Here is a 27,083-nt window from a genome sequence, read left to right as displayed (position 1 = left end):
TTATTCTGAAGGAACAATATGTCAAGAGTGTTTTGAAGGTGAAAAGAGTGTCAGACAGAGTAATGATTATGAAGCTGGAAATTGGAGGTGTGATGATGAATGTAGTTAGTGCATATGCCCCGCAAGTTGGGTGTGCAATGGATGAGGAAGAACATTTTTGGAGGGAGTTGGATGAAGTGATCAACAGTGCACCCAAGGGACAGAAAGTGGTAAATGGAACGGATTTCAATGGACATGTTGGTGAAAGGAACAGAGGAGATGAGGAGGTGATAGGTAGGTATGGTGTCCAGGAGAGGAATGAAGAAGGTCAGAGGATAGTGGATTTTGCCAAAAGGATAGACATGGCTGTGGTGAATATGTATTTTAAGAAGAGGGAGGGACATAGGTTGACATACAAGAGTGGAGGAAGATGCACACGGGTAGATTACATCATATGCAGAAGAGTTGATCTGAAGGAGATTGAAGACTGTAAAGTGGCGGCAGGTGAAAGTGTAGTTAAGAAGCATAGGATGGTGGTCTGTAGGATGACATTGGAGATCAAGAAGAGGAAGAGAGTGAGGGCAGAGCCAAGGATCAAATGGTGGAATTTGAAAAAGGAAGACTGCAAGGTTGAGTTTAGGGAAAAGGTGAGACAGGCACTGGGTGGTAGTGAAGAGTTACCAGACAGCTGGGAAACTACAGCAGATGTAGTAAGGGTGACAGCAAGAAGAGTGCTTGGCGTGACATCTGGACAGAGAAAGGAGGAAAAGGAAACCTGATGGTGGAATGGGGAAGTACAGGAGAGTATACAGAGGAAGAGGATGGCAAAGAAGAAGTGAGATAGTCAGAGAGATGCAGAAAGTAGACAAGAGTACAAGGAGATAAGGTGCAAGGTGAAGAGAGAGGTGGCGAAGGCTAAAGAAAAGGTGTATTATGAGTTGTATGAGACGTTGGACACTAAGGAGGGAGAAAAGGACCGATGGGCTAGACAAGAGGGGCCGAGCTGGGAAAGATGTGCAGCAGGTTAGGGTAATAAAGGATAAAGATGGAAACGTACTCACAAGCGAGGAGAGTGAGTTGAGCAGATGGAAAGAGTACTTTGAGAGGCTTATGAATGTAGAGAATGAGAGAGAGAAGAGGTTGGATGATGTGGAGATAGTGAATCAGGAAGTGCAATGGATTAGCAAGGAGGAAGTAAGGACAGCTATTAAGAGGATGAAGAATGGAAAAGCTGTTGGTCCAGATGACATACCTGTGGAAGCATGGAGGTGTTTAGGAGAGATGGCAGTGGAGTTTTTAACCAGATTGTTTAAAGGAATCTTGAGAGGATGCCTTAGGAGTGGAGAAGAAGTGTACTGGTGCCGATATTTAAGAATAAGGGGGATGTGCAGGACTGTATAACTACAGGAGGATAAAACTGATGAGCCACAGCATGAAGTTATGGGAAAGATTAGTGGAAGCTAGGTTAAGAAGTGAGGTGATGATTAGTGAGCAGCAGTATGGTTTCATGCCAAGAAAGAGCACCACAGATGCGAAGTTTGCTCTGAGGGTGTTGATGGAGAAGTATAGAGAAGTCCAGAAGGAGTTGCATTGCGTCTTTGTGGACCTGGAGAAAGCATATGACAGAGTGACATGAGAGGAGTTGTGGTATTGTATGAGGAAATCGGGAGTAGCAGAGAAGTATGTAAGAGTTGTACAGGATATGTACGAGGAAAGTGTGACTGTGGTGAGTTCTGTGGTAGGAGTGACGGATGCATTCAGGGTGGAGGTGGGATTACATCAGGGATCAGCTCTGAGCCCTATCTTATTTGCAATGGTGATGGACAGGATGACAGACGAGAGTAGACAGGAGTCCCCGTGGACTATGATGTTTGCTGATGACACTGTGATCTGTAGCGATAGTAGGGAGCAGGTTGAGGAGACCCTGAAGAGGTGGAGATATGCTCTAGAGAGGAGAGGAATGAAGGTCAGTAGGAACAAGACAGAATACATGTGTGTAAATGAGAGGGAGGTCAGTGGAATGGTGAGGATGCAAGGAGTAGAGTTGGCGAAGGTGGATGAGTTTAAATATTTGGGATCAACAGTACAGAGTAATGGGGATTGTGGAAGAGAGGTGAAAAAGAGAGTGCAGGCAGGGTGGAATGGATGGAGAAGAGTGTCAGGAGTGGTTTGTGAAAGACGGATATCAGCAAGAGTGAAAGGGAAGGTCTACAGGACGGTAGTGAGACCAGCTATGTTATATGGGTTGGAGACTGTGGCACTGACCAGAAAGCAGGAGACAGAGCTGGAGGTAGCAGAGTTAAAGGTGTGACAAGGATGGATAGGATTAGAAATAAGTTCATTAGAGGGTCAGCGCAAGTTGGACTGTTTGGAGACAAAGTCAAAGAGGCAAAATTGTGTTGGTTTGGACATGTGCAGAGGAGAGATGCTAAGTATATTGGGAGAAGGATGCTAAGGATATAGTTGCCAGACAAGAGAAAAAGAGGAAGGCCTAAGAGAAGGTTTATGGATGTGATGAGAGAGGACATGCAGGTGATGAGTATAACAGAACAAGATGCCTGAAATGTTTCACTTTCACTAATCATCTCCAGAGCAGATTTAGTCTTGTTCTTGTGGGGCATTTCCAGATTTACAAACCATCAAGAGTTCAGGATGTCATTATTACAACTTAAATGGCTCACTTTAATACAAGACTTCAAAGCTCTATGGAGACCTGAAACATATTACATATTAACAAATATTAACATTTAAAACTGAATTTAGACTCAATACTTTGAATATGTTTCACAGTGATTATTTCAACTCTAAAATACAACACTGAAGAATTCTTGCATACACATCCTGCAAGTTAAAATATAAACCTGAGATGATAAAGTCCCATGATGCCATATGTCTCAGACCTACCCTCAAGGTATACCCTTTCTGCTTTGAGACTCTCACTCTATCTCCTTTAGCAACAGCATTCATGCTTAGTGATCTTCATTTTTTTCCCTCTTTGTTTCCTTCCGCGCTGCTTTTATTGTCAATATCTTAACTTAAATACTTTGTATATGAATTATTTTGCTTTTACTGGAATGTAATTTACTAGTGAGGGCCACACAGTTTATATGAAGTAAACAATGATTTTTAATATAAATGGATATAACACAGAAAAATACTCCTGATGCAACTGTGAAATGATATAGAAGTCTGTGCTGAAAAATTAGAACAAATATATACATATATACAGTAATGCAGTTCATGTGCAAAGTGTTAAGCACTTGTTAAATACTTGTTGTATTTATTAATTAACAAAAGTCCTAAAAAGTCCAATAAACAGAAAAAAACAAAAATGATCTAAATATTTTGTGTGACCACCATTTGGATTCTCATAGATCCACCTGTATGCAGTTTCTGAAGGTCTTCACAAGGATGGATATTTGAAGCTTCTTGGAGAACTTGCCCCAGTTTTACTCAGGCTTTACAGACTACCTTACTTGTAATTTCAGACAGTCTCAATGATGGTCAGATCAGGGCTCTGTGGGGGCCATACCATATCTTCTGCAGGATTACCTATTCCTCTTCACTGTAGATATTTTTAATGTTTTTGGGACTGTGGTCATTGTCAAATAGCATAATAAATTTGGAGCCACTTAGAAAATTCCATGTTGGCATTATATGATAGAGAAGAATCTGCCTATACATCCTCAGCAGTAAGGGGAGCCATTAATTTTGATTACCATTTGCAGAAATGAAGTCCCAAACCTGCAGGAAACCTCCACTGCGCTTCACTGTTGCCTGCAGATATTCATCCACATTTTATTCTCCAGCCCTTTGGTGGAGAAACTGTCCTTGTGATTTTGTGTGTCAATCAGACTTTTGGTTCTATTTCCAATTCAGAGAAGTCAAGCAAAATGACACCTTTTATTGGCTAACTAAAAAGATTACAATATGCAAGCTTTCGAGGCAACTCAGGTCCCTTCTTCAAGCATGATGTAATCCAATTCCAATTCAGAGCAATGGCTGTTTGGTTGCAACTCTTCCATGACGACCACTTCTGATAAAACGTCACTGGACTGTGGATGGGTGTACTAGGGTCTCAATGGTTTTCTGACTGCACATCTAGAAACAAACATCTTCTATGAAATGTCTGAGACCTTGATGATGGAGGAAGACCAGCTTGTATCTTGTCACTATACTTACTTTTGCCATGGTGTAAGATTTGCAGATTAATAATGGAAGGTTTAGTTTAACCTCCTATAAGTTAAAGTTAATAGAATGTTCTTACTATATATATATTTATCCATCCATCCATTATCCAACCCGCTGAATCTGAACACAGGGTCACGGGGGTCTGCTGGAGCCAATCCCAGCCAACACAGGGCACAAGGCAGGAAACAATCCCAGGCAGGGTGCCAACCCACCGCAGATATATATATATATATATACTGTATATATTGTGGCACGCGGCTGGGGGTGGTACCCAGCCGGGATGCCCAAGAGGACCAGAGGAGGGCTCATGCCTCCTCCAGACCACGAGGGGGCGACCACCCTGGTTGCTGTGGCGGCCACGGGTAAAGACCTCAACCCTGTAGGGGCCTGTGGTCACCGCCAGGGGGCGCCCCAATGCCTGGAGAGCCCTGGACCTCAGCACTTCCGCTACACCAGGAAGTGCTGGGGGGAAGAAGAGCAGGGACACCCGGAGTGCTTCTGGGGATTCAGCCAGCACTTCCGCCACACTGGGGTGTGTCGGTGAAAGATTGTTGGAGCACACCTGGAGCACATCCGGGGAATAATAAAAGGGGCCGCCTCCCTTCATACAGGACTTGAATCGGGAGGAAGACGGATGAGGTCTGGGAGGAGGCGAGGAGGCGGCCTGAAGAGAAGTGAAGGCATTGTGTGTGTTGGCCAGGATTTTGGGGACTATTGGGGTTTGTGAGTACATTTTGTAAATATGGAAGACCTCAATAAACGTGTGTGGGGTGATTACAACGTGTCTGCCTGTCTGTGTCTGGGTCAAGTTCCACAATATATACAGCAGTGGGTGTAGGTTTGGAACAATGTGTACCAGCAAAGTAAAACAAAAGTTAAAAGTTATTTCCACACAGAAAAGAAAAGAAGGTAAAAGACACAATGACAAACCTGCAAAGAAAAAAGCAGGTAACACATATATACTGTGCATATATTTATATATATTGTGGACCCTGGGGGGTGCAACTGAGCCCCCAAACCTCAGACACAACCACACCAAAACAGTCCTGGGTGCAAAAAGGCTTTTTTTTCTCAAAATACCTTTAACAGGCTTCTTCTTTTAACACAGCACAATACAGAACAGCAAAATAGACTTTTTCTTCTTCTTTTTCCTGGACTCCTCCCAGGCAAGTGTTGTCCAACTCCTCTCCTGACTCTGACTTTCCTGGACGAGATCAAGTGGCTCCTCTTAACTGTGACCTAGAAGTACTTCTGGTGCTAGGGCATAGCTGGATGGAAGCTCTTCCTGGTCAAACAGAATTCCCTGAAAATAGGAATTGTGAATCCTGGTAGCTCCCTCTGGTGACCCTCACAGAACCCAGTAGGGCTGCCCCACAGAACTACAGGTTCCAGCATGCCATGCAGGTATCCTTGTGGGAATCCTGGCCCTGGGAGGCTGGCATGTAGCATATTGGGGGGGGGGGGGTTTAATTCACTAGTGATTATCTCCCCTAGTCCTTCTGGCTGGATAAGGGTCACTGTTCGGTCCTGGCCATGTGTGCTGCCCATTGCAATATCTATATACGGGGTGGGCAAAAGTAGGTTTACAGTTGTGAGTATGCGAGGAAGGCAAGTGGAGCACATACAGATTTGTACTTAAGTGCACTGTGGCATTGTGACATTCTTCTGAGTTAATAAAATTAATAAATCTATTGTAATAATCATAACCTGCATGTATTTTTTCATACAAACAACTGTAATCCTCCTTTTACCCACCTCTCTCTCTCTCTCTCTCTCTCTCTCTCTCTATATATATATATATATATATATATATATATATATATATATATATATATATATACTGTAGGATAAGAATGGGCATCCCAGCTGAGTAGGAGCATGGCTTATTACCTGGATGGAAAGCCAGGGTGGAACAATGAATGGACAGACCGGCAGGACAAAAAAATAACTTTGTGCACAGCCAGTATAATATAATGGATGGACCAGCGATAGCTGAAAGTCGGGAGCATCTAGCTCTGGCATTTCGTCCGGGTAATCAACCATACTCCTCCCTGGTATCTTCTATCAGCCTGTAGACATGCAGTCCATTTTTTGTCTGTTGTGCTGTGTGCAGTAGTGAGAAGGAACTGTGGTGAGTGAATTGTGAATTTGTGAATTTCCCCTTGGGATTAATAAAGTATCTATCTATCTATCTATCTATCTATCTATCTATCTATCTATCTATCTATCTATCTATCTATCTATCTATCTATCTATCTATCTATCTATCTATCTATCTATCTATCTATCTATCTATCTATCTATCTATCTATCTATCTATCTATCTATCCCTAAACACAGGCTGCTCAGTTACTTTCATTGAGTTTTAGCAGAGCTGCAGTACACTGGCGTAGCCTTTTTCAGTTCATCTGCTAATTTTAGGACCGACCGCAGCCAGTTTGTGACATGTGGCTTTACAATATGGAACGACTGACTAATGATTAATTGAGGAATATGTCAGACACGCTGCAAACGCATGCAAATCGGAGGCCTACACGAAAATCAATGCACACAATAATACAACTTTAGTCCCCTACTCCTTTCACTGGCTGCTTTTATACAGTACAGTCATTTATATAAGAATAATTCAAAGTCTTCATTATGGCACAGGCATTAAGACATCTCTTACAAGAGAAATCAGCACTCAGGGATGATCTACTGAAATCAAATGTATTTATTATTCTGCAAATGAAAGTTTTTTTTTAATGTTTTGTTAAAGCATTAAAAGGTAATTCCGCAGTGGCAGACTTTATAACTTCTTTGAGTTTTGAAGACTTCCACGTCTTCAGTATCACATGTGAACAATGATCATCATGTCTGTGTAATGCAGGTTGCAGTCAGTACGAGTTTGCGCATTTCTTATTGTATCCTGTAGGTTTCTGAATACTACTAAGTTAAATCATCTAAAGCATTTACTTTTATTACATTAGCATACATTGTTCTCCTCTACTTGTGTTGAGTACTTCCCAAAAAAACAAAAATAACAATTTAGTCTGAGATAAATTATCAAGCAAGGCAGATATTGTTATTATGAAAAAAAAAGAAAGAACTGTTTGTTAAATTTCATTCACACATTGTCATCCTGGTTAAAGTTTCAGCAAAAAAAAGAACGTGATTGGCACTTCAGCTTTTTAATTCCTCACCTTGGATTCCCCGTAGGCCTGCATTTTTTAGCATGTCTGAAGCAAATATTAACTTTCCCTTGCAAATAAACAAAAATGAAATACAAATTTATGACATTAATTTTTGCACTCAAGATGTGCACACTTGTGACCGTAAACTGGTCAAGTATGACTGGCTCCTTATTTCAGGTCTGGTCCATTCTTCACCATCCTTCTGTTCATTTTACAATCTGATTATTCAATTCAGAATCACAGGTAGGCAGCACCCACAAGATTACTTCAGGACAACACCAGTTATTCTGATAACGGATGAAAGACTACTTAGGAAGGCCTAAGAGAAGGTGCAGACCACCCTCAGACAGACCAGGCAATGATTCAGATAGCGGAGTCTTGAGATGTGAGGAAGCAGTGCTGATGGCTGCACCACGGTACGGCCACTTCTGCATTAGTTCAGAGACCAGTTGAACGCTGTCAGACATCAGAGGCTAGTTCAATACTGCTAGTAATTTTTCTCTGGTCTAGGTGTGAATGTGTACAAAAATACCATGTACAGAATGTTATTTGGTTCTTTGATTGAATACCAAAAGCAGGGTGTCAAGGTTAAGCCACTTTAATATTTTCATTTGTTTTTTTGTTTATTTTTAACTGTTATGCTGGTAAGATAATCTGTGTTACTTTGTGCAACTAATGTTATGAAACTTTGTGTTACTATGGCACATAATGAGACATGCTACATCACAGTAGTCTAAATATATTAGTCCAGCATAGGCGCAAGTACAGTATCCCACCACAGGAACTTTGTTTTCCGGAACCAATGAGTTCCTGTATGATGTAAGCCCTAGGCCACTTTCGTGTAATCTTTATGCAGAATATGTGATGTGCAAAGAAAAGTGTGGAGTGATCGACAGTTCACCAAGGACTTCTTGCTTCAGTTTAGAGCATGGCACAATGCACCATGGAGGTGGTGATGCAGTGAGAAATGTGGTGCTATTGAGAGTTCACAGGGTAGATTATTGCTTTGATGCAGTGTACGGCAAGTCATGTCATGTGGGAAGTGACGTCCTTCACATTTTTTACAACTCTGTGATGGTTATTATAATTTACTACACTGTAGTGTGCAGGGTCGGTAACATCACTTCAAGAGAGATCCACTGAATTAACAAGCAGGTTCCGTTATGGGATAGTCTCTGGACCCCCTGGAGATAGTAGCAAAGGAGAGACTGAAAACAAAACTGAGTGCCATTGTGAACAAAGCAGCACATCCTCTCTCTGATACGCCAACACTGAAGACTTGCAACCAATGAAAATTACAGCTTAAGTGTGTCAAGAAATGCTACGGGGGGCTCCTTCATACCAATAGAAAAACATCTGCATAATGCCTCACTGGGACTGCGACTGCCAAGTCAGAAGTTTTCTTTCTTTTTAATTTTCCTCTTTGTTTAGTCCAAAAATGTGTTATTTACTTATTTACTTACTAAGGGTACCTATTTATGTATATATTTATTTAAAGAGCTTCTGTAAAAAGCCAAATTTCCCCATGGGGACAAGTAAAGTTCTATCTGTCTGTCTGTCTATGGTGCAGCGCAGCACAGAAGCGGCTATGAAGAGCGATGCACTGAGAATTGCGGCATGATCGGGAGTTCACGGGAGAGATTATTCCTTTCATGCAGTGCTCCATCTTCACCGATAACTGTCTAAAGTCCAAACTACTAACAGCTTTGTAAGATGGCGCCATTGCTTGTGGTCAACCAATCAGCAAAATTCATCGCCCAAGCCCCATCCACAATAGTTTCAAATTGAATGAAAACTACATACCCTGGAGTAGCAGCTAAGGAAAGTACCAGAAACTACCTACCAAGGATGACATATGGCCCAAACGCATGCGATGGGAAAGGTACTAATGTTCCTGAGGTGTTAAAAAGTCCCTAGCTTCTTGAAAAAAAGTTCCTTCATTTGGAAAGTGCCTTACGTTTGCTGTCTGCTCTTTTTATTTCAAAGTTAGCACTTGTTTCTTAGTTTAATGGTGTTTTGAAATCTTTGCCTTTTAACAACATAAGACTTGAATTACATTTTTGTTCTATTATTGCTCTGTCTGAGGAACTGAGCCTGCCTGTCTGACAAGAAAACAAGAAATAAACAACTGTAAGACTTTCTTATCTCTCTCTTCTCTAAAATGTCTCATTGCATGTTGCACTTTGTGCTAAAGGTCTAATTGAACTCAAAAATGCCAACTTCTTACACCATGTCAAATAAACTATTCTAACCATAAACCTACATTCAAGATGCATTTCTGGCATTGAGTAAGTGAATGTGGATATGTAGACTTTCATCAGATATGCAGAATCTGGGCCTGCAATTGCACCAAGGTGGTCTTTGATGTGTCTGTGATCAATGCTGCCCACTTCTGACTGACTGCCCTGAAGTGTGAGGAGGTTGGGAGGGAGGGACTGGCCAGTGGTAGGTTGTTCACCTTCAAGGAAATGTCTATCTGTATGTCTGGTTTCAGGTATCAATCATCATTCTTTCAACGTCTTTCTTACAAGAACACAAGGGATTCTACTTAGACTTACAGTAGGTTTGTATTCATATTAGATTTAGGTTTAGGTTTAGGTCTCTTTATTTAGTCATGTGTACACAAGAAAACATGAAATTTGCCTTCTCAGTTGCATCTAATAACAGGTAACAGACAGAATGAAATAAAACAAATAGAAATAAGAAAGGTTAAGGTAAAGGCAGTTAGATAAAACATATTTACATCAAAAAAAAAAGGTTACAGGATATATATCAAAACCTTAAACATTATCTCCGATGTTTCTTATTGAAAAGTCGTATGGCACTAGGAAGAAAGGAGTTTCTGGAGCAATTTGTGTGGGTTTTGAAAGCAACTATCCTTCCTGATTTACTGAAGTTTAGTTCTACATGTAATGGATGTCTGTCATCAGTTGAGATGATTTCCAGTTTCTTTAGCATTGCCCTCTGACACACACTAGTCAAATCATCTACATCAGCCTCAATAACTTTAGCTGCATACTTCGTAATCTGCTGGAGCATTTTTGAGTTTTGGTTTGTCAGACTACTAAACCAGGCAATGAAACTGAAAGTGATCACAGACTGGATCATACTGCGATAGAAGGACAACATGAGGTCCTTGTCTACTTTAAATAGTTTGAGTTTATGGAGGAGAAATAAGCGATGGTTGCATTTAGAAAATATTTTTTTTCTATTTGTATTCCAGTTAAGATTGTTATCAAGGTAAGTTCCTAAGTATTTATATTCATTCACTATTTCTACCTCCTCTCCCAGAACTATAATAGATGAACATACAGATTTCTGTCTCTTAAAATCAAATATCATTTCTTTGGTCTTTTTTACATTCAGAGTGAGAGAGTTTTTATTGCACCAGTTTACCATACAGTCCACTTGATTTAGATAGTGGCTTTCATCCTCCCCAGATATGCATCCTATGATCATGGTGTCATCCACATACTTAATAATGGAGCAGTGGTCATTGTTCTGCCTCAGGTCACTTGTGTACAGAGTAAACAGTAATGGTGATAAGACAACACCCCTGTGGACTTCCTATGTTTGAATGAATGGCTATTGAAAAAGTGTCCTGAACTTTAACTGTCTGTGAACGATTTAAAAGAAATATATACGTTATATATATGTTATATAGAATCATAGTGCAAAATAAAATGTTTCTATCACACAATATAGAGGATATATTTTTTGCAAATGTAGTCTTTTAGCTTCTATAATCACTGTCATGAAGTGTGTAGGATCTGAGCTTGAATCTGGTCATTTTGCATTCAGTTTCAAAATACAGGGTTAAACAGGGAAATGGGAAATTTTGGAACTATGTGTTGGTGACCTTGGGGCATCGGCTGTTGTTTGGGACCAATGCAACCTCGTTTAGAACCCCTTGCCATTAGTTATAATGGAGCAGTGGAGTGGTGTGCCTCAAGCGTTCGCTGTGAAAGCCTTTTATAAGAATGGTGATAGTGTGAATGTTGAGCAAAGGGAACTTCAGCATCATTACCCAATAGGACGTCATGATTGTGTCCCATCTGATCATTCAATTACAACATGGATGCGTCATTTCAAATAAACAGGTTCAGCCTTAAAAAAGAAGTTCCCAGGAGCTACTTTGAATATTGCCCGACAATCGATGACATCTGTTCGACGATTGTTTGGAAGGCGCGTCATTTCATGCAAGTGTAAACTTCATGTCATTTCATCCCCAGATCTCACTGTTTGTGATTTTTCTCTGTGGGGACATCTTAAAAGCCAACCAGCACATGTCCTGCAACCATTTCTGAACTAAAAAGGAGGACAGAAGAAGAAATCGCTGGCATTCCTTTTGGCATGTTATGTCAAGCAATGCAGAATTTACACAACAGGCCGTCAGAATGTGTACGGAGAAAACACTTTCATGATGTTTTCTTCAAAACGTAAAATGAATATTGAATGAATATTGATTACCATAATTAATTGCATATCCTCCAGCCCTGCAAGCAGGTCCTCCAACTGGCAGGGATAAACCTGGGGGCTGGTGGCAAAACTGGCACTCCAGTCACCATAAAAAGCCTCACACTGTTCCATTCCATCTGAACTAGTGTGGTGCTGAGGTGTCACCCATTGCATGGCTGCACTTGGGTCCTAATCTGGGATCCTGAGGTGGTTTGTCATGTGGTGGGTGCGGCAATGCGCTGTATCAGAGCGTGCTCTTAACCTCTATCTCTCTCTCACTCCTCTGTACAATACATTTCATCATTAAATGTATTTTGTAATGTGTTTATTTATGCATTGAACGTCAATTGAAAATTTCCCGTTTCCCTGTGCCACCCTGTATTTATATCAAGCATATTATTCTTGTATTTTATATTAATTTTGAGTGCTCCTTGTTTCTGGTGTTTTATTTTCACATATTCCCACAAATAAATATTTTCACTTAATTGTTAAACCTAATTGGAGCTGTTATGAATGAGTGTGGGTGGCTCTGAAATGCTATGGCAGGATGAGCCAAACAAGGGTGGCAGGATCATTTGGGAGAGAATGAGGGAAATCAACCAATCTAGAGGTGGTGGAAAGACAAAAGCCGAACAAATGTTGATGTCACGCCCCACAAGTCCCTACTGATGCCTAACCCAAACACAGGAACCTAGTCTTCAGCTTATTGAAGAGCGCTCAAGAGCTTGCTTTACTTGTTACGTTATAACCAGAGTTTGTCCATTTTCCCTTTTTGTGCTTTTTATTATAATTTTGTATTCTTTTGCTTCTATTTACTCGCATGTCCCTTGTGCTTTGTGGGTGGAACCCCCAAGAGGTAGGACCACCCTGATGTCACTCCTGAAGGGCCGCCCCTGGCCTTTACATTTTAAACGTGGGAGTAGATCCTTCAGTGGTTTGTGTTGTTTCTAGTGAGTACTGATTTTTCTGGCTTCTTGGATTGTTGCTTCTGGTCTTGAATTTTGCTCTTGTTTTTTACGGATTTGGACTTGTTTGGTTTGGATTGCCTTTTTTGGCAAGCCTATTCGCTGTTTTTGCACTTTTTACGTCTTCTTTTGTTTATATAAATAAATTCTCCTTTTATAAATATTCCTTGTAGGCTCGTTTCTCAGGCTAAAGTTTTTTTTACAGACTTTTTTGATTTACTTTGGGACTGTTATGCTAGATGACCTAACAAAGTAAAAAGAGTGCAAACAGGAGAAAGGTGTAGTCAAAAATGATATGTCAAAGAAGGTTTGGATCTCAAATTAATTTTACTTTGCCATTTATTTTCACCCTAAAAGAAACTAAACAACAATAATCATTCATTATATGATTTTTTCAAAAAACTGGTGTGCAAATACAAGCCACGGTGACTCTGTGGCAAAATCAATCAATGTTATTTCAGCACTATTAACCTCCTTAGTATAATGTTTACTCCAGGAACAATGGGCCAAAAAATATTATTTTTTTCAACAAGAAAAAAATGTTATTATGTGTAACAGAAACATATAAATACAAAACACTTCAATATAAGTACAGTAAAAAAGGTACCGTAGATAGTCGCATATTAGTCGATCTCGCAGATAAGTTGAGTGTATTTTTAAGCCGAAAATTATGAAATTTGTTATGACCCGCGTATAAGTCGAGGGTAAAACTTGACAGCTATCAGAGATAGAGGGCGACAATCAGCTGTTAATGGCGACAAAACTCACTGTCACGTCACAGGCATTCCCTCTGTGCCTAATCCTTGCGTGTGCGTGAGTTGCGAAATGTAAACAAATGTAAACAAAGGCAAGATGGCGTCGATATGTCACAAGGGAGCGAAGCGAGTGCAGAAAAGAAAACACTCAGCAGATGATGTTTTTCACATTATTACTGAGTCGGACTCTGATTTTTCAGAATCGGATTTTATTGACAGTGTTCAGAAATCGAGTAAGAGAGTGAGAAGCCGGCATCAGCTGATTGGACACCAGCCGATGCCGCGCCAGCTGAACATGTTTGCACAGCCAATGCACCTACGGCAAGGTTCGCGTGAGAGGAATACCCAGACATTGATCCGTGGGAGCTGAACTGGCTACCGGACTTCACAAGACAGCATGGCTTGCTGTTGGACACGACAGATCTCCCGCTTCTGGACTACTTCAGGCTGCTCTCTCCTGATGCTGCTTTTTAGCTACTGTCAGACAAGACAAACAGGAAGGCAGAGAAATATTTTGAATCGCGGGCTGCGCTTGCATCGCATTGATAGTGTGCGTTGCCTTGGTTCTTTTGATTCCAAATCTGGTTGCACATGGCAGCTTATGGTATGTTTGTTATCCAAAACCTGCAAAAGCTAATGCTCAAATTCAAGTATTTCACAGTTTAAAGAATTATTTAATGAAATTAGAAAAAAACTAGCTAATTAGCAATAGTATTGCTGGCTTATAATTATTTCAAAGACCATGGGAAACGGCAGATGACCGGATGACTTAACACCGTGAAGCGTGAGTGTACAATGTCATTACCCAAATTCTATGGACAATCGTGTTGCCCCGCAGATAAGTCGACCTTGTTTTTTTGAATGAATTTTAAGGCATAAATTTTTCAACTTATACGCGAGTATCTACGGTATGTCTAATGTCCACTACCGTATTGATGAATGTTTAGTACATGTCCTTTGTGTGATATGTGTTGAGATAGTCACCAATGCATAGACTGATGTTGCAATTGGAGCAGTAGAAGTGTGTTTCTTTGCACACTACTTTTATATTTTTTTTTGTTGCTTGAACATGAGAGGGAAGAATGTCAGTTTCTGATCCACATTATTGACATGACCCTTGTGTTGTTGTAGGCTACCACAGCAAGGCTTAGCAACTTCCACATTTCCCTAATGTGAGCACTAACATTTGCTGCATTGTGGACAGTGCTTAGGGGGCTAACATTTTCCTTGTCCTTGTACTTCATCACAATTATTTTGATTTTTGTCACACAGTTACTATCATACCAAAGTGAAGCTTCGCGCAACCAAATTCACCAGGCATATCGTGTTGGTTCAGTTATACAGTGCTGTATACAACAGTTCCACTCGTCGTGTCAACATCTAATTATCAATTCACATCATCAGCGCTATCGCTCAATATGAGCAGTGCTTCAATTTCAGTTTGTTCTAAAACTGCCTTTTCAGCTTTTCATTTGTTTTTCGTTGGAGGCTCCAGCCCACACATAAATACTGAGTTATTAAAGCTACCATAAAGTGCCACAAAGCATTGAAATATTCATGCTTTTTTGCACCATGATATTATTCAATCCACTAGATGGCAATAGAATTTTTCAGGCCTTACTCTATAAAGCATATTATTACATGTCACCCCAAGACCGACTTGGGTTTACCTGTAATCACTTAGAATTCCAAGCCTGAGTCACGCTCTGGTTTAACACCAAGGAGGTTAATAGCATGTCAAAGCAATAGGTGCTTTACACAGAAAACAAGATAATAGCATAGTATCAAACAGTCAAACTAGGCATCAAACTAGAAACATATTAAATAAAAAATGAAGCAATGACAGATATCAAGAAGAGTTTAGAAGCATACCTAATATATTTCAAGCAACAAGTATCAAAAGGAACTAAACAAACTAAACACATCTACATTATAATATTAAAACAGGTGGCATCAAAGTAGTGATAATGTACTGACATTGCATATATCTATAAATTATGGGCACAATTTTTGTGGCAAGTAGACTAGATTAGTTCACTTATCATTACCGTAAACATTAGGGACTGTTGAAAATCATTGATAAAATAATGGAAGTTAAGAAGGCAAAGAGAACAGATGTGACCGAAGTCTGGATTTAAACATGCAGACTGACAGAGCAAAGAATAAGCAATGTGATCTTGACGTGTGAAGAGATAAGCTGTAATGATTCTTACAAAATTTGACTTAATATATCCAGTGCTGTGAAATCAACTGTTAAGACTAGGTAGGCATTATAATTACCGTAAGGTGTAAAATGACTCATCACTTGTGCTGAACAGCTACGTGAATTTGATGCAACTACACTGTCAGCTTTAGGCCCCTCCATGCTGTCGAATCTTTAGAGGTTTCACAAGCTGAAACTGCCATGTGGTATGTTGTTTTTTATTTCTTAATACTTCTTTTTTCTAGTCTTGGTGTTTTCTTTTATGTTTTGATGTGTTTGCTCATTTATGTTCATGTCATCTCTACATTCTTTGGCAGTAACAAGTGGCACTAATAATTCACCAAATGCAATCATTTTCCTTTTATACATACTGCCATGGTTGTTAGGAATTCATTACAGCTATGTTTTTGTTCCATGGAGTTATTTTTTCTGCAAAATTGATTGTTGTTTTTTCCCTCAATGTTGTTTCATGCCATCATTGTATCAGCTTTTTGAGGCTCCATTTTTCTATGAGCACCTCTATTTTCCCTCTGATAGCTATAATGCTGTGTAGTTACAAGGTATGTGACTCGTGTGTCCATCACTGTGGCCATGATATAAAAAAGGCTGACTGAGCACAACAGCATGTGTCCGGACTGTGCAATAAAAATGGAAGACCTAAGAAAACAGAATAAAAGAAACAATGTTACTGAAATCATAACTTTCAGGTTTTCAACTTACGTTTGGTCTAGTTTCTGGTTTTGCATCACCGTTTTGTTTTTATTTTTAATAGATTATTTCATGGGTATTAAATCTTCTTCTTCTTTCGGCTGCTCCCGTTATGGGTTGCCACGGCAGATCATCTTCTTCCATATCTTTCTGTCCTCGGCATCTTGCTCTGTTACACCCATCACCTGCATGTCCTCTCTCACCACATCCATACTTTCCTCCTCTCCTCCTGCCTCCGGACACATCTCCCCCCTCTTCTCTCCTTCTTCTTCTTCGGTCAACAGTAGCCCAATTTCTACTAACAGAACTGGTGGCGGTCGTTGTTAACCCGGGGCTCGACCGATCCGGTATGGAAATTTGTATTGTTGTCTACATATTGATTTGGCAAAATTTTACACCGGATGCTCTTCCTGACGTAACCCTCCCCATTTATCCGGACTTGGGACCGGCACGAAGAAACACACTGGTCTGTGCATCCCCTGTGGCTGTGTTTTCATGTGTATTAAATCTGATATCTCGAATTTCAGTTTTGTCATCTTATGGTTAACATTTTGAACAATTACTCCAATGAAGATTATGAAATATGTATCTTATGTCCTTCAGATATAAAAACATGTTGAAAAATTAGATAGATAGATAGATAGATAGATAGATAGATAGATAGATAGATAGATAGATAGATAGATAGATAGATAGATAGATAGATAGATAGATAGATAGATAGATACTTAATTGATGGGTCCACTGCCAACATAGCACCTTCACACTCCGTTTTTCCATAATTCTCCCTCTAAATATCAGAGGCCATCCAATTCACTTCTTGCCTTGGAGTTAGTCTGGTATATCTGTGCTAAGACCTATATTGAATGAGTCAGGGCTGAAGTGTCCCTTTCTCGTCAATGTAGGCATTCAGTCCTTTCCACTTCCTACTTTTTCTATTTAAAGCTGAAGTCTGGGCTCAGGACATGTGGAGCCCCCTTTTCTTCCCCTCTTCCAATTCGCACCCCGTACTCATTTGCTTTAACTTTTTCTCGTGAGCCCAAACCAGTACCTGGTTTCTATTTCCTCCTCCACAAGGCTTCCCATTAAACTCACCTCTTCATGTCTAATTGGTTAACAGACCTTTGCCCATCTTCTGAGTTGCGTTTTTTAAATATCAAACATTGCCCTAAACATCCTTATCATCGGCACACACAATTTTATTTTAATCATAGATTGTACCCTAACCCCCCCAGAGATGTCATCTAATGGAAATAGAAATGGATCATCTATATCATCTTTGGTTCCTTAAAGTCCATCACACCTTCCGCTACATGTTTAGGGAATGTCCTCCTCCAGCTACAGCTCACAGCCTGGTTTCCTATTACTGTACTCTGTAATTTTATCAATAAAATTTGATCACAAAAAAGGATTACAGAGTAATGTCCATTAATTATTTTTAACGGTCTTTCAGTGATATCACTGCCTGACCATTTTCATCAGTGTAGTCACCTTTTATAGTTTTCATTTAGTGGCAGCTATGCTGTCACTGAAAATGGCATCTGTTGCTCTTCATGTGACCGCTGACGGTGTGATTCATGCTGTCTTTGCATGATTCATATTTAACACAGCAACTCGGTAAGAACAGCATCCTAAATTTGAGAAGCATTACTAAGACTTCTCACATATATAAAATCAATTCAGGTTAGAGCAATCAGTTTTCTAGTATGGGTTTTAGATTTTTTGGCAATGTACTATTTTGACTTTCCTTTTTGATCTCAATGGCTCTAAAGCTGTCATACAAGTTTAATTAAATTTGTTTTGAGTCTACTCCTTTTGATCCTCATTTCTTGGTCTTTTTCTCCTTTTCCATTATGTGGATGCCTTAATCTTTACAGCGCTTCCTTACATTAGTTAAATGTAGCTATTCTCTCATATCATCCTAGATAGATAGATAGATAGATAGATAGATAGATAGATAGATAGATAGATAGATAGATAGATAGATAGATAGATAGATAGATAGATAGATAGATAGATAGATAGATAGATAGATAGATAGATAGATACTTTATTAATCCCAAGGAGAAATTCACATACTCCAGCAGCAGCATACTGATAAAGAATATATTAATATATTATGGCCTTCCGGCAGGGGTTGGTTTATACAATGTCCTACGTTAAATATCGCACTTGCCAAACTGGTTTGAGGCAACCCCCACGACTCTGCAATAAAATTCACATCATGAGTCAGCCTTAAATATTTAGGGGCTGGTTAGTTCAACATGAAAGTGCAACAAGCCTAATGAAACACTTACATTATATTACAATTGGTATGTCTAGCTTAGTAACAAATAAATACAAAATATTTATTAACTTTTATTATACAAAGTATGACTTCACCACAACAATTTATACTACTTGTGTTGAGATATACAGACTTCATTTGTAAGTCACTTTGAATAATAGGTTCTGTCAAGCAAATACCTAGAACTACTATGGAGTGCACCATTCCTTAAAGTGGACCCCAAATTGAAACCCCGTTCATGGGGCATCATTTTACAGAAAAATTTCTGAAAAGCAGGAATAGGGTGAGCTACATTCTCTGTCCCCTTATGGGTACAATGGGAATGCTTAGAAATGACATCATTAACATCTGCTAGCTTTTTAATGGGCTACTGGTGGGAACTGTAGACTAATAGCCTTGGCATAGCAGGCTTGTGCTGCTGAATGTAGGAGACCTTGAAGGAGAGCAGAAGAGACATGAATCCTAAGGAGATAAGGGTGACAGTTTTCTAGTTGGGAGAGATTAATAATATCAGTTAAAGAAATGCGTACATTGGTTGTGTGTCAGTGGGTTGAGACTAAGTTATAATACACTTTTACTAACTCTTATTGTCAGACACTACTTCATAGTTAAATATGAAGCACTCCTCTGTGAACAAAACACCCTACTTACTGTATCGTGTCATGGCAAATTGACCAATAAGGAATAATCCACCCATCCATCTATACCTGCTGTTGTGATGTGAGATTTTACATATAACTTGATGAATATTTTGTATGTCTTTATTTGTAACTTAGGCAAAGGAATGAAATTTAGTGTTTACCTATCCCACCCCCCCCATAGGTAAGGGTCTGTTTGAATTTTACGACAGGATTTGGGGGATGTGTCTTAAACCAGTTTGCCGAGTGTTTCTTTGATAAAGTAATTTCTACCCCCTCTAATGGGCTAAGGTGGACTTTAACATATGGTTTGGGGGCAGGTGTTAAGATGTTCTATTTCCCCCATTGGTCTGAAGTATGGCTGTTTAGAATTGGCTTGGTTCAGAAGCCTTTAAGTACTACGACGCCCTTTTGGCTGTAGGGGTTGGACAGAAAATCTATATATTTACTTGTTTAACCTCACACTCTCTCACTTACTAACCAACATCTGAAAGAAACATCTCTCTTGCTAACCTGTGATGATGAAGACAACACAATGAAGAGCACAGCTCAGCAGCCACTTTGAACAGACATGTGGCTGAAAGCTGAGCACCAATGATGCCTTAACTAGAGACATTTAAGTAACCACAAGTCTGTGTGCCGCCTGAACTACATATCACCATTTAATCAGGTTGTATGGTTGCCAATATTCAAATGTACTTTGCATTTTGTTATTATTTCTGAATATTATCAATAATACATTATTTTATGTGTAACTTAACTTCTGCTTGTCTTTTTACTACATCTAATTGCCTGAGGTTATAGATATAGAAGGGAAGGTGGGGATACGTTATATACAATAATACCTTATAAACAGTGGTAAGTCTGTCAGAGATTAGGCATTCTAAGGCTACATATTAATAATACAATAGGGGAAAGTAGAGCAATATATATTACTCTACCGAGACAAAACACCTGCCATATCCAAAGATGAGCAGGTAAGGTTTATAGATGATTTTAAATTGGCTCTGTGTGAGTAGGTGTGAGCATGAGTATGAATGTATATACTGTAAGTGGGCTCTGCAATGGATTGGTGTTGATTTCTGCCTTGTGCCTGTTATTTCCAGAATATGTACCTGCCCCTGCTTCCAAAATCTGGAAAAACAATTTTGGAAATGTTATTTAAATTAGAGACATTTGATATTAATTACCAACAAAAATATTGAGCATCAAACTGGATTTAATGGTGTATGATTTTATCAGTTTTTTCATATCATAGTGCATACTGAACAACAGAATATTTTTACTCTCTTCACATCGTCCTGGGTATGACGTTAATCTGCATCCATCCCTGAATGTAGGCCCTCCAACCCGCAGGGAAAAACTTGGGGTTTGGTGGCAGAATTGGCACTACAGCCACCATAAAAAAACCTCCCACTGTTCCACTCCATCTGAACTGAGATAGATAGATAGATAGATAGATAGATAGATAGATAGATAGATAGATAGATAGATAGATAGATAGATAGATAGATAGATAGATAGATAGATAGATAGATAGATAGATAGATAGATAGATAGATAGATAGATAGATAGATAGATAGATAGATCTGGATCCTGAGTTGGTTTGTCGTGTGGTGGGTGAGGCAATGCGCCGTATCAGTGCATGCTCCTAACCTCTCTCCTTCACATATTATGCACACAGTGTAGTATGTCATGGTGATAAGTTATTGAAAGGACATTATGAAAACTCAGATAATGGGCTTTCACTCATGATGCTTTTTCCATTACAATTGAGGACCAGCTGAAACCAAATTTCAGGAACCAACCCTGAAATATAGAGAGTAATTTGTGTGCTGCTGAAATGACGGTCACTGATTGGTTGCTGCTTGTGTTGTCACTGAAGTTTTGTTGATTTGAGAATGGTTCTTAAACACTTGCTTTCCATGGCTTCTGTAGTGTACATGCAGTTCTACACATGTATTTTTTCGATAAATAGGGTTTTTGCACATATAGAATTTAATTATATGTTTATTTTACATTTTGAATTGAATTTAAATGTTATAATTTTACCATTTCAGTTTTCATTACTTACGAGATACCTTTGTACTGGTGACATTACCACATTATTGTGTTTGTGATGTCACACAATGCTATTTATAAATACGGCACCAATTTAAGTTATTCCTGAGTGAACTTTTTTCATGGTAGCAACTCTTCCTTAATTCAAATTCAATTTTAATTTTGGGAAACAAAAGTAGTCACAGTGAGTGAGATCTCGCAAATACAGGAGGTGAGAAGTAACAACCACTTACTGACAAGTAACAACCACCACAACCACTGACAACATGGTGTGCATAGGTGCACTGTCATGATGCATAGTGCAGTTTAACGTGAGTCACTGCTTCGGATGTTTGTTTTTTTTTACTGATGTCTTCCTATAGACACCTCAGTATTTCAGTGTAACGTTACTGATTAACATTTTGTCCAGATGGAAGGAACTCTTCATGAACTCTTTATGGATATGTCTGTCAGTGCTGAATAAATTCAATCATTATTTCTTCAAAATGAAAAAAATCTCCAAAGACACCTGTGCAAACCTAGAATACACAGCAGAAGTACACACTCGACCAACTCAGCACAATGCCTCTGGACGGACTGATTAAACAGAGTGTAGGTATAGATTACCTAGCGGCATATTCAACCACACCCTACTCCTGTGCTATTGAGTGATTCTGGAAATTATTGGGTTCCCCCTCACCCCTTTCATTTCTGTGGATCCTGAGGGGTTGATTGTTCACTACGTGTACTTTATATACAGAGGAAGAGCTAAACACGCTTTAACTTTAAGATGACAGGTTAATTTTAAATGAAATTTACAAAACAACAACCATCTACTGAATTCAGAGCTTCCCTTACAATTGATCAAGAATCTAAAGAAGAATACAGAGAATGATGACAAAAAGGCCAAAATATAAAAAGGTACATCTCGATATATATAAAATTGAACCTACGTACGTCCATCTATCCGTCCGCCCGCCCGCTTCTCATGAGAGAACTACTTCATGGATTTAGATCGTTTTTTCTCTATAATTTGCTTGAACGTTCCGGTTGATTTTACGACTTCTCTCATCAAGCTAAGTAACATAGTTTGATTGCGGTACCGATTTATTACATCCGAGAGAGACTCAGCAGGCCACGGGGAGGGGAGTGGGGCCCTCCTCACTCACACATCTGTCTCGGGGTGTAGCCTTAACTCTGCTTAGTTAGCGAACAAGAGAACTACTTAACGGATTTAGATCAGGTTTTTTGTATAATTTGCTTGAACATTCAGGTTGATTTGTGACTTCTCTCATCGCGCTAAGAATCATGGTTCACTAACTGGAGTGATATATTCCCACTAATCCGAGACAAAGACGTGGACCGAGGGAAGGGGAAAGTGTGGCATCAGGAGTAGGGAGTCGGTCAGGGCCCTTCTCACTGTCTTGTTTGACTGTTTAGCGGTCAAAGCCGCAGGGGATGGCTAGTTTGTTATAAACAAGAGAGGGCTGAACACAGAAAGCATTAATGTCTGTCTGGGTGTACTCACACAGGTTCAAATCCCTGCCTATCTGGTGTGGTAGCTTGTCCACTTGCACACCAAATTAGTACTCAAAGGCTCCCTTTGACCCCTTGTTTTCTTCTCTTCGCCTGTGCTGTTTTCCACCAACCACTTAAGCACTTGCCACAGCATTTCTCTTGATTTCACATTCAGTTAGCTTCTGCAGATGATGTGGCTTTAAGCCCCATCCTAGGGTCACTTCTGATGAAGCCCTAGTATCACTTCTGGGGTCAGATGTGGCCCTACAATTATTCAAGGCAGACCTGGTTATAAAGCTCCCCTGGTGTCCATGCACCATGATTCATCAGTTAGTCTCTAAAGGCAGCATGGTGCTGCCTACTCTATTGAATAAAAACATTCTCCTAATCTAGGGCCATGTACCCATTAACAACCAGATGCCAAGTGCAACCTTCTGCTTTTCCTCTCTGTCTCTATAAGCAAAGGTCAGATACCTTTTACTGTCGTTTAGATCATCTGAGCCATGGTGCCCTGGAGAAACATTACAAGCCTCTGCCAGGTGGCCACCCCATGCTTGTACTGAATACTTTGTCAGGCAAATACCACAGAAAAGGGCACACCAACCTCTGGCAGGTCTGTGTTTCCATACTGGCATGACAACTTATATTGTCACTGAAAGACCCTGCTTCTCTCCTTTTCTCTGGACTTTGATGAACTCTGACCACGTCATGTCCTGCCTTTTCAAGTCTACAATCTCCCTGTTAATTAGTTGTTCCATTCCATCCATTTTTAAATATTTTTTGTTTCATTACAATGTTGCAGCATACTAAAAATAATTTTAGGTTAAATCCCAGTCCATCGCTGAGCAGGCAGACATACATATTTATACTAGAATTATTTCAGAAACACCTAATGAAAACAGTACCTTTTTGGGATTTAATGGGAACCACAAACAGAAGTGGACATTCAGAAATAGACCATAATCTCTGAGGTTACGGCACTGAACAATTCCTGATGAAAATATAAACCATTAGGACATTTTATTTACTCTTTTTGCTTCTGGTATTAGACTGAATATGGTGATTATCAGAGTGTACTGTATTTTGTTGGATTATTATGTCTGCAGTTACATGTACTTTTATTGATGTGGTGATTGAAATATGATTTCTGGATTGTGCTGATACAGTAGCCATAATGCTGCGGAGCACATATCAGCTGTAAACAGAAATACAGTGCATGGCAGAAAGGGAGGGCCGAGCTGTCAACTTTCCATGGCTTGTCATCAATAATGTGCTCTCTTTGCATGGCTGAGATAGTTATTAAAGTCATTTTGCAAAGCTCAGAAAAACAATAACACATTTCTCTAGAAGGGAACACAGTTAAGTAAAGATGTTTAGTGCAGGCGATACATCTTACCTGATATAATCCGTGATCAAGCAGTATGATTTCAGGCTTCTTGGTCTTAGGGCATTTCCTTACTAACACATTGCCTGGGTGAGGATCACAGTGTACAAATCCGTGAACAAAAATCATCTCGCTGTACATCTTCCCCAAATTCCGTGAAACCTAATTAAATGAAAAATAAACATTTTTTGTTTTCCCTCTCAGGTCACCCAAATGAGCTTTTATCAGACTCTTAAGCACTTTTTTTCTTTAACCAGCTTTAGGATTAAAACTTGTATACATATGAAGTATATCAATGGAAGTAAGGTAATATAGTCAAAGAATTGCCAGGGTGCACATAAAGAACATAGCATTATTAGTTTTCTGAGCAATGTCTAGTGTGAGCGCTGAAGTCAGAAAACGATGAGATAAACACCAATTTAAAATTAAAAAGCCATTTCTTTATTCTTTATTCTTGGTGAGATAGAGAGACTGTCATCCCCCCAAATGCTTCCGAAGAGACTGGAGCCCCCAAAGCTCAATGCAACTGGCTGGTCAGCACAGACAGTCTTGCTTAAAAGAAAAAATTCCTCTTTATATTACCTAAGTTATTTATTAGCCAAAGAAAGAACAGAAAAAAACCATAACAGTTCATTTTGAGGTCATATATAGATTAGGGTTACATCTAATTTATGACATATGGGAGTACAGAAAAACAAAGCAGTACCAGGCGCCTACATTTTCTAAAGACTGTGACCTTCTCAGTACACACACAAACCCATTTTAAGCAGTTTTCTTCTTCATATAACTTTAATATCTTCATTAGATTATATTTGTTTGATTAGATTAATAATCCTTATTTATTAATTCATAAATTACAATTTTGTCTTATATTTTTAAGCAAGAGTGAAGAAAACGATCACATTTATTTATAATATCACAGAGTGTTCTGTTAATATCAAGAGGTTAGCACTTTCACATAGAAGAATTAAATCAGTCTCATATTCTGCGCATAAACATAATTCCTTTCCTACCTAAATGCAGATCAAATCATATAGAAGTATAAAATCATATAGTTCTCTGCAGCATGATTAATACAAAATACAGTCATTGGTATTTTGTGAGTTAAATACTTATACTCAGCTGCGGTGGTTTAGTCCCTGCCTGGGGTCTGCTTCCTGCCTTGTGCCCTGTGTTGGCTGGGATTGGCTCCAGCAGACCCCCGCAACAATGTAGTTAGGATATAGCAGGTTAGATAATGGATGGATAGATGGATACTTATAATCATTACAGTTAATAATGTTTTTTCTGCTTTCTCACTAGTCATTTTGCTTATGTGACACTGCCCTTATGTGAAGGGAATAAGATGTGCATTGGTACAAGTGGAACGGTGCATTCAGGAATAGAAAAGTAATAATATACCACAGCAAAATAGTAATACAATCAACATCTGTATACTGGTTAGAATTGATCATACAGTACATCATTTCTGTAGCATCCTAGTGCTTATTAGTATGCTAGTGACAAAAAATATTTTAAGAGTAACAGTGAGACAAGATGTGGTAAAAACTAAAAAAAGAGATGAATATTGTAAAATCTATCATGCTGTTCCAATGGCAAGTCAAACCAAGAGTAAGAAAGTAGAAAAAGCTTATTACAAAAGATATTTAAGGAGCAAAACAATGGTCAACAAAAACAGTTTTTAAAACCACAGACTCGGGTAGGATGTTCTTCCTTTGATGACCTTCTAAATCCATTGTGCTATTAACCAAAAGTCTCTGAGGACAACATGGGATGTTGTTCTAATGATGGAGAAGACAAAATGGCTGTGGTGTTAATAAACAAAATGGCAGCAAAAATGAGCCAAATAAATCAACAAAAATAAGAATAAGTCCCTCTTTTTGCATTTTTGGTTAATTGCTCAACTCCTGTGCATATCACTTGACCCTATAAGTCCTGTAGCTAATAACACCATCCCTCTTTGTTTATCTGGACCTAGCTAGAATTTTTTTGGGGGTTCAGGATGTGCTGGAGTGTCATAATCCAGCTGACAATCTCCAGTCTTTCCATTCATTAAAAGGTTGTGACATTGTGTAGGGTCACGTGTGTGCATAGGGCAGCGTTTCTTAACCTTTAAGTATTTGCGACCCGAGTTTTCATAACAGTTTAAATCGCACCCCCCTAACGTTTTTTTGAAAGGAGCCCACTAATACCAATTTGTTCTTTTTTAATTAATGATATATCATAGATGTATATTTTATTATACTTACTTAACTTTTATCGACATTTATCTAACTCTATATTTATGTTTCTAGTATCAGAATGTAGTTTAAGTTAATTTGTTTTAACTAGATGTATTGTTCATATCTTCGATTCTTGTTTTCTTTTTTTCACATCTTCGCGCCCCCCTTTTTGTTACTTCGCGCCTTCCTAGGGGGACCCGCCCCACAGTTTGAGAACCACTGGCATATGGGGTGCCTTTAAGGCTCTGACAAGGTAAGCAAATACCCCCACAACAAGAGAGGAGGTGTCGTCAGCTTCAAAGGACTTCAGTCGGATAATGCTTAACCACACCCCGCAATCCTGCCAAGCCCCGCCCCCTTCCAGGATGGAAGTATATAAAAGCTGCCTGACAGAAGTCAATGTGTTTTATTTAGACCCAGATGTGAGAGAAAGTGCAGCAGAGTCTTGTTTTATTAAAGAGCTATGTTATTCGTTAAGAGCAGTGGTCGAGCATTTACTTTTGCATGTCTATTATTGTTACTTAAATGTGGAGCACTGGTTTGGTTTCGCAAAAATTTTAA

The 27,083-nt window shown here is 39.3% G+C and overlaps 1 protein-coding gene across 2 annotated transcripts in view; it reads right to left on the bottom strand.

Annotated features, from left to right (window-relative positions):
• The window catches only part of adck1 (aarF domain containing kinase 1), a 983,738-nt gene that overhangs the window by 189,054 nt on the left and 767,601 nt on the right, over positions 1 to 27,083 (bottom strand). For both annotated transcript variants that reach the window (XM_028821522.2, XM_051920170.1), the window contains one exon: positions 24,313 to 24,462. In XM_028821522.2, coding sequence (XP_028677355.2) covers positions 24,313 to 24,462 — 150 coding nt within the window. The remainder of the gene's footprint in view (positions 1 to 24,312; positions 24,463 to 27,083) is intronic.

The sequence above is a fragment of the Erpetoichthys calabaricus genome, chromosome 16, assembly GCF_900747795.2.
Source record: "Erpetoichthys calabaricus chromosome 16, fErpCal1.3, whole genome shotgun sequence".
Lineage (NCBI taxonomy): Eukaryota > Metazoa > Chordata > Cladistia > Polypteriformes > Polypteridae > Erpetoichthys > Erpetoichthys calabaricus.
Note: the sequence above shows the minus strand (reverse complement) of the source record. Positions and strands in the feature narration are given on the sequence as shown.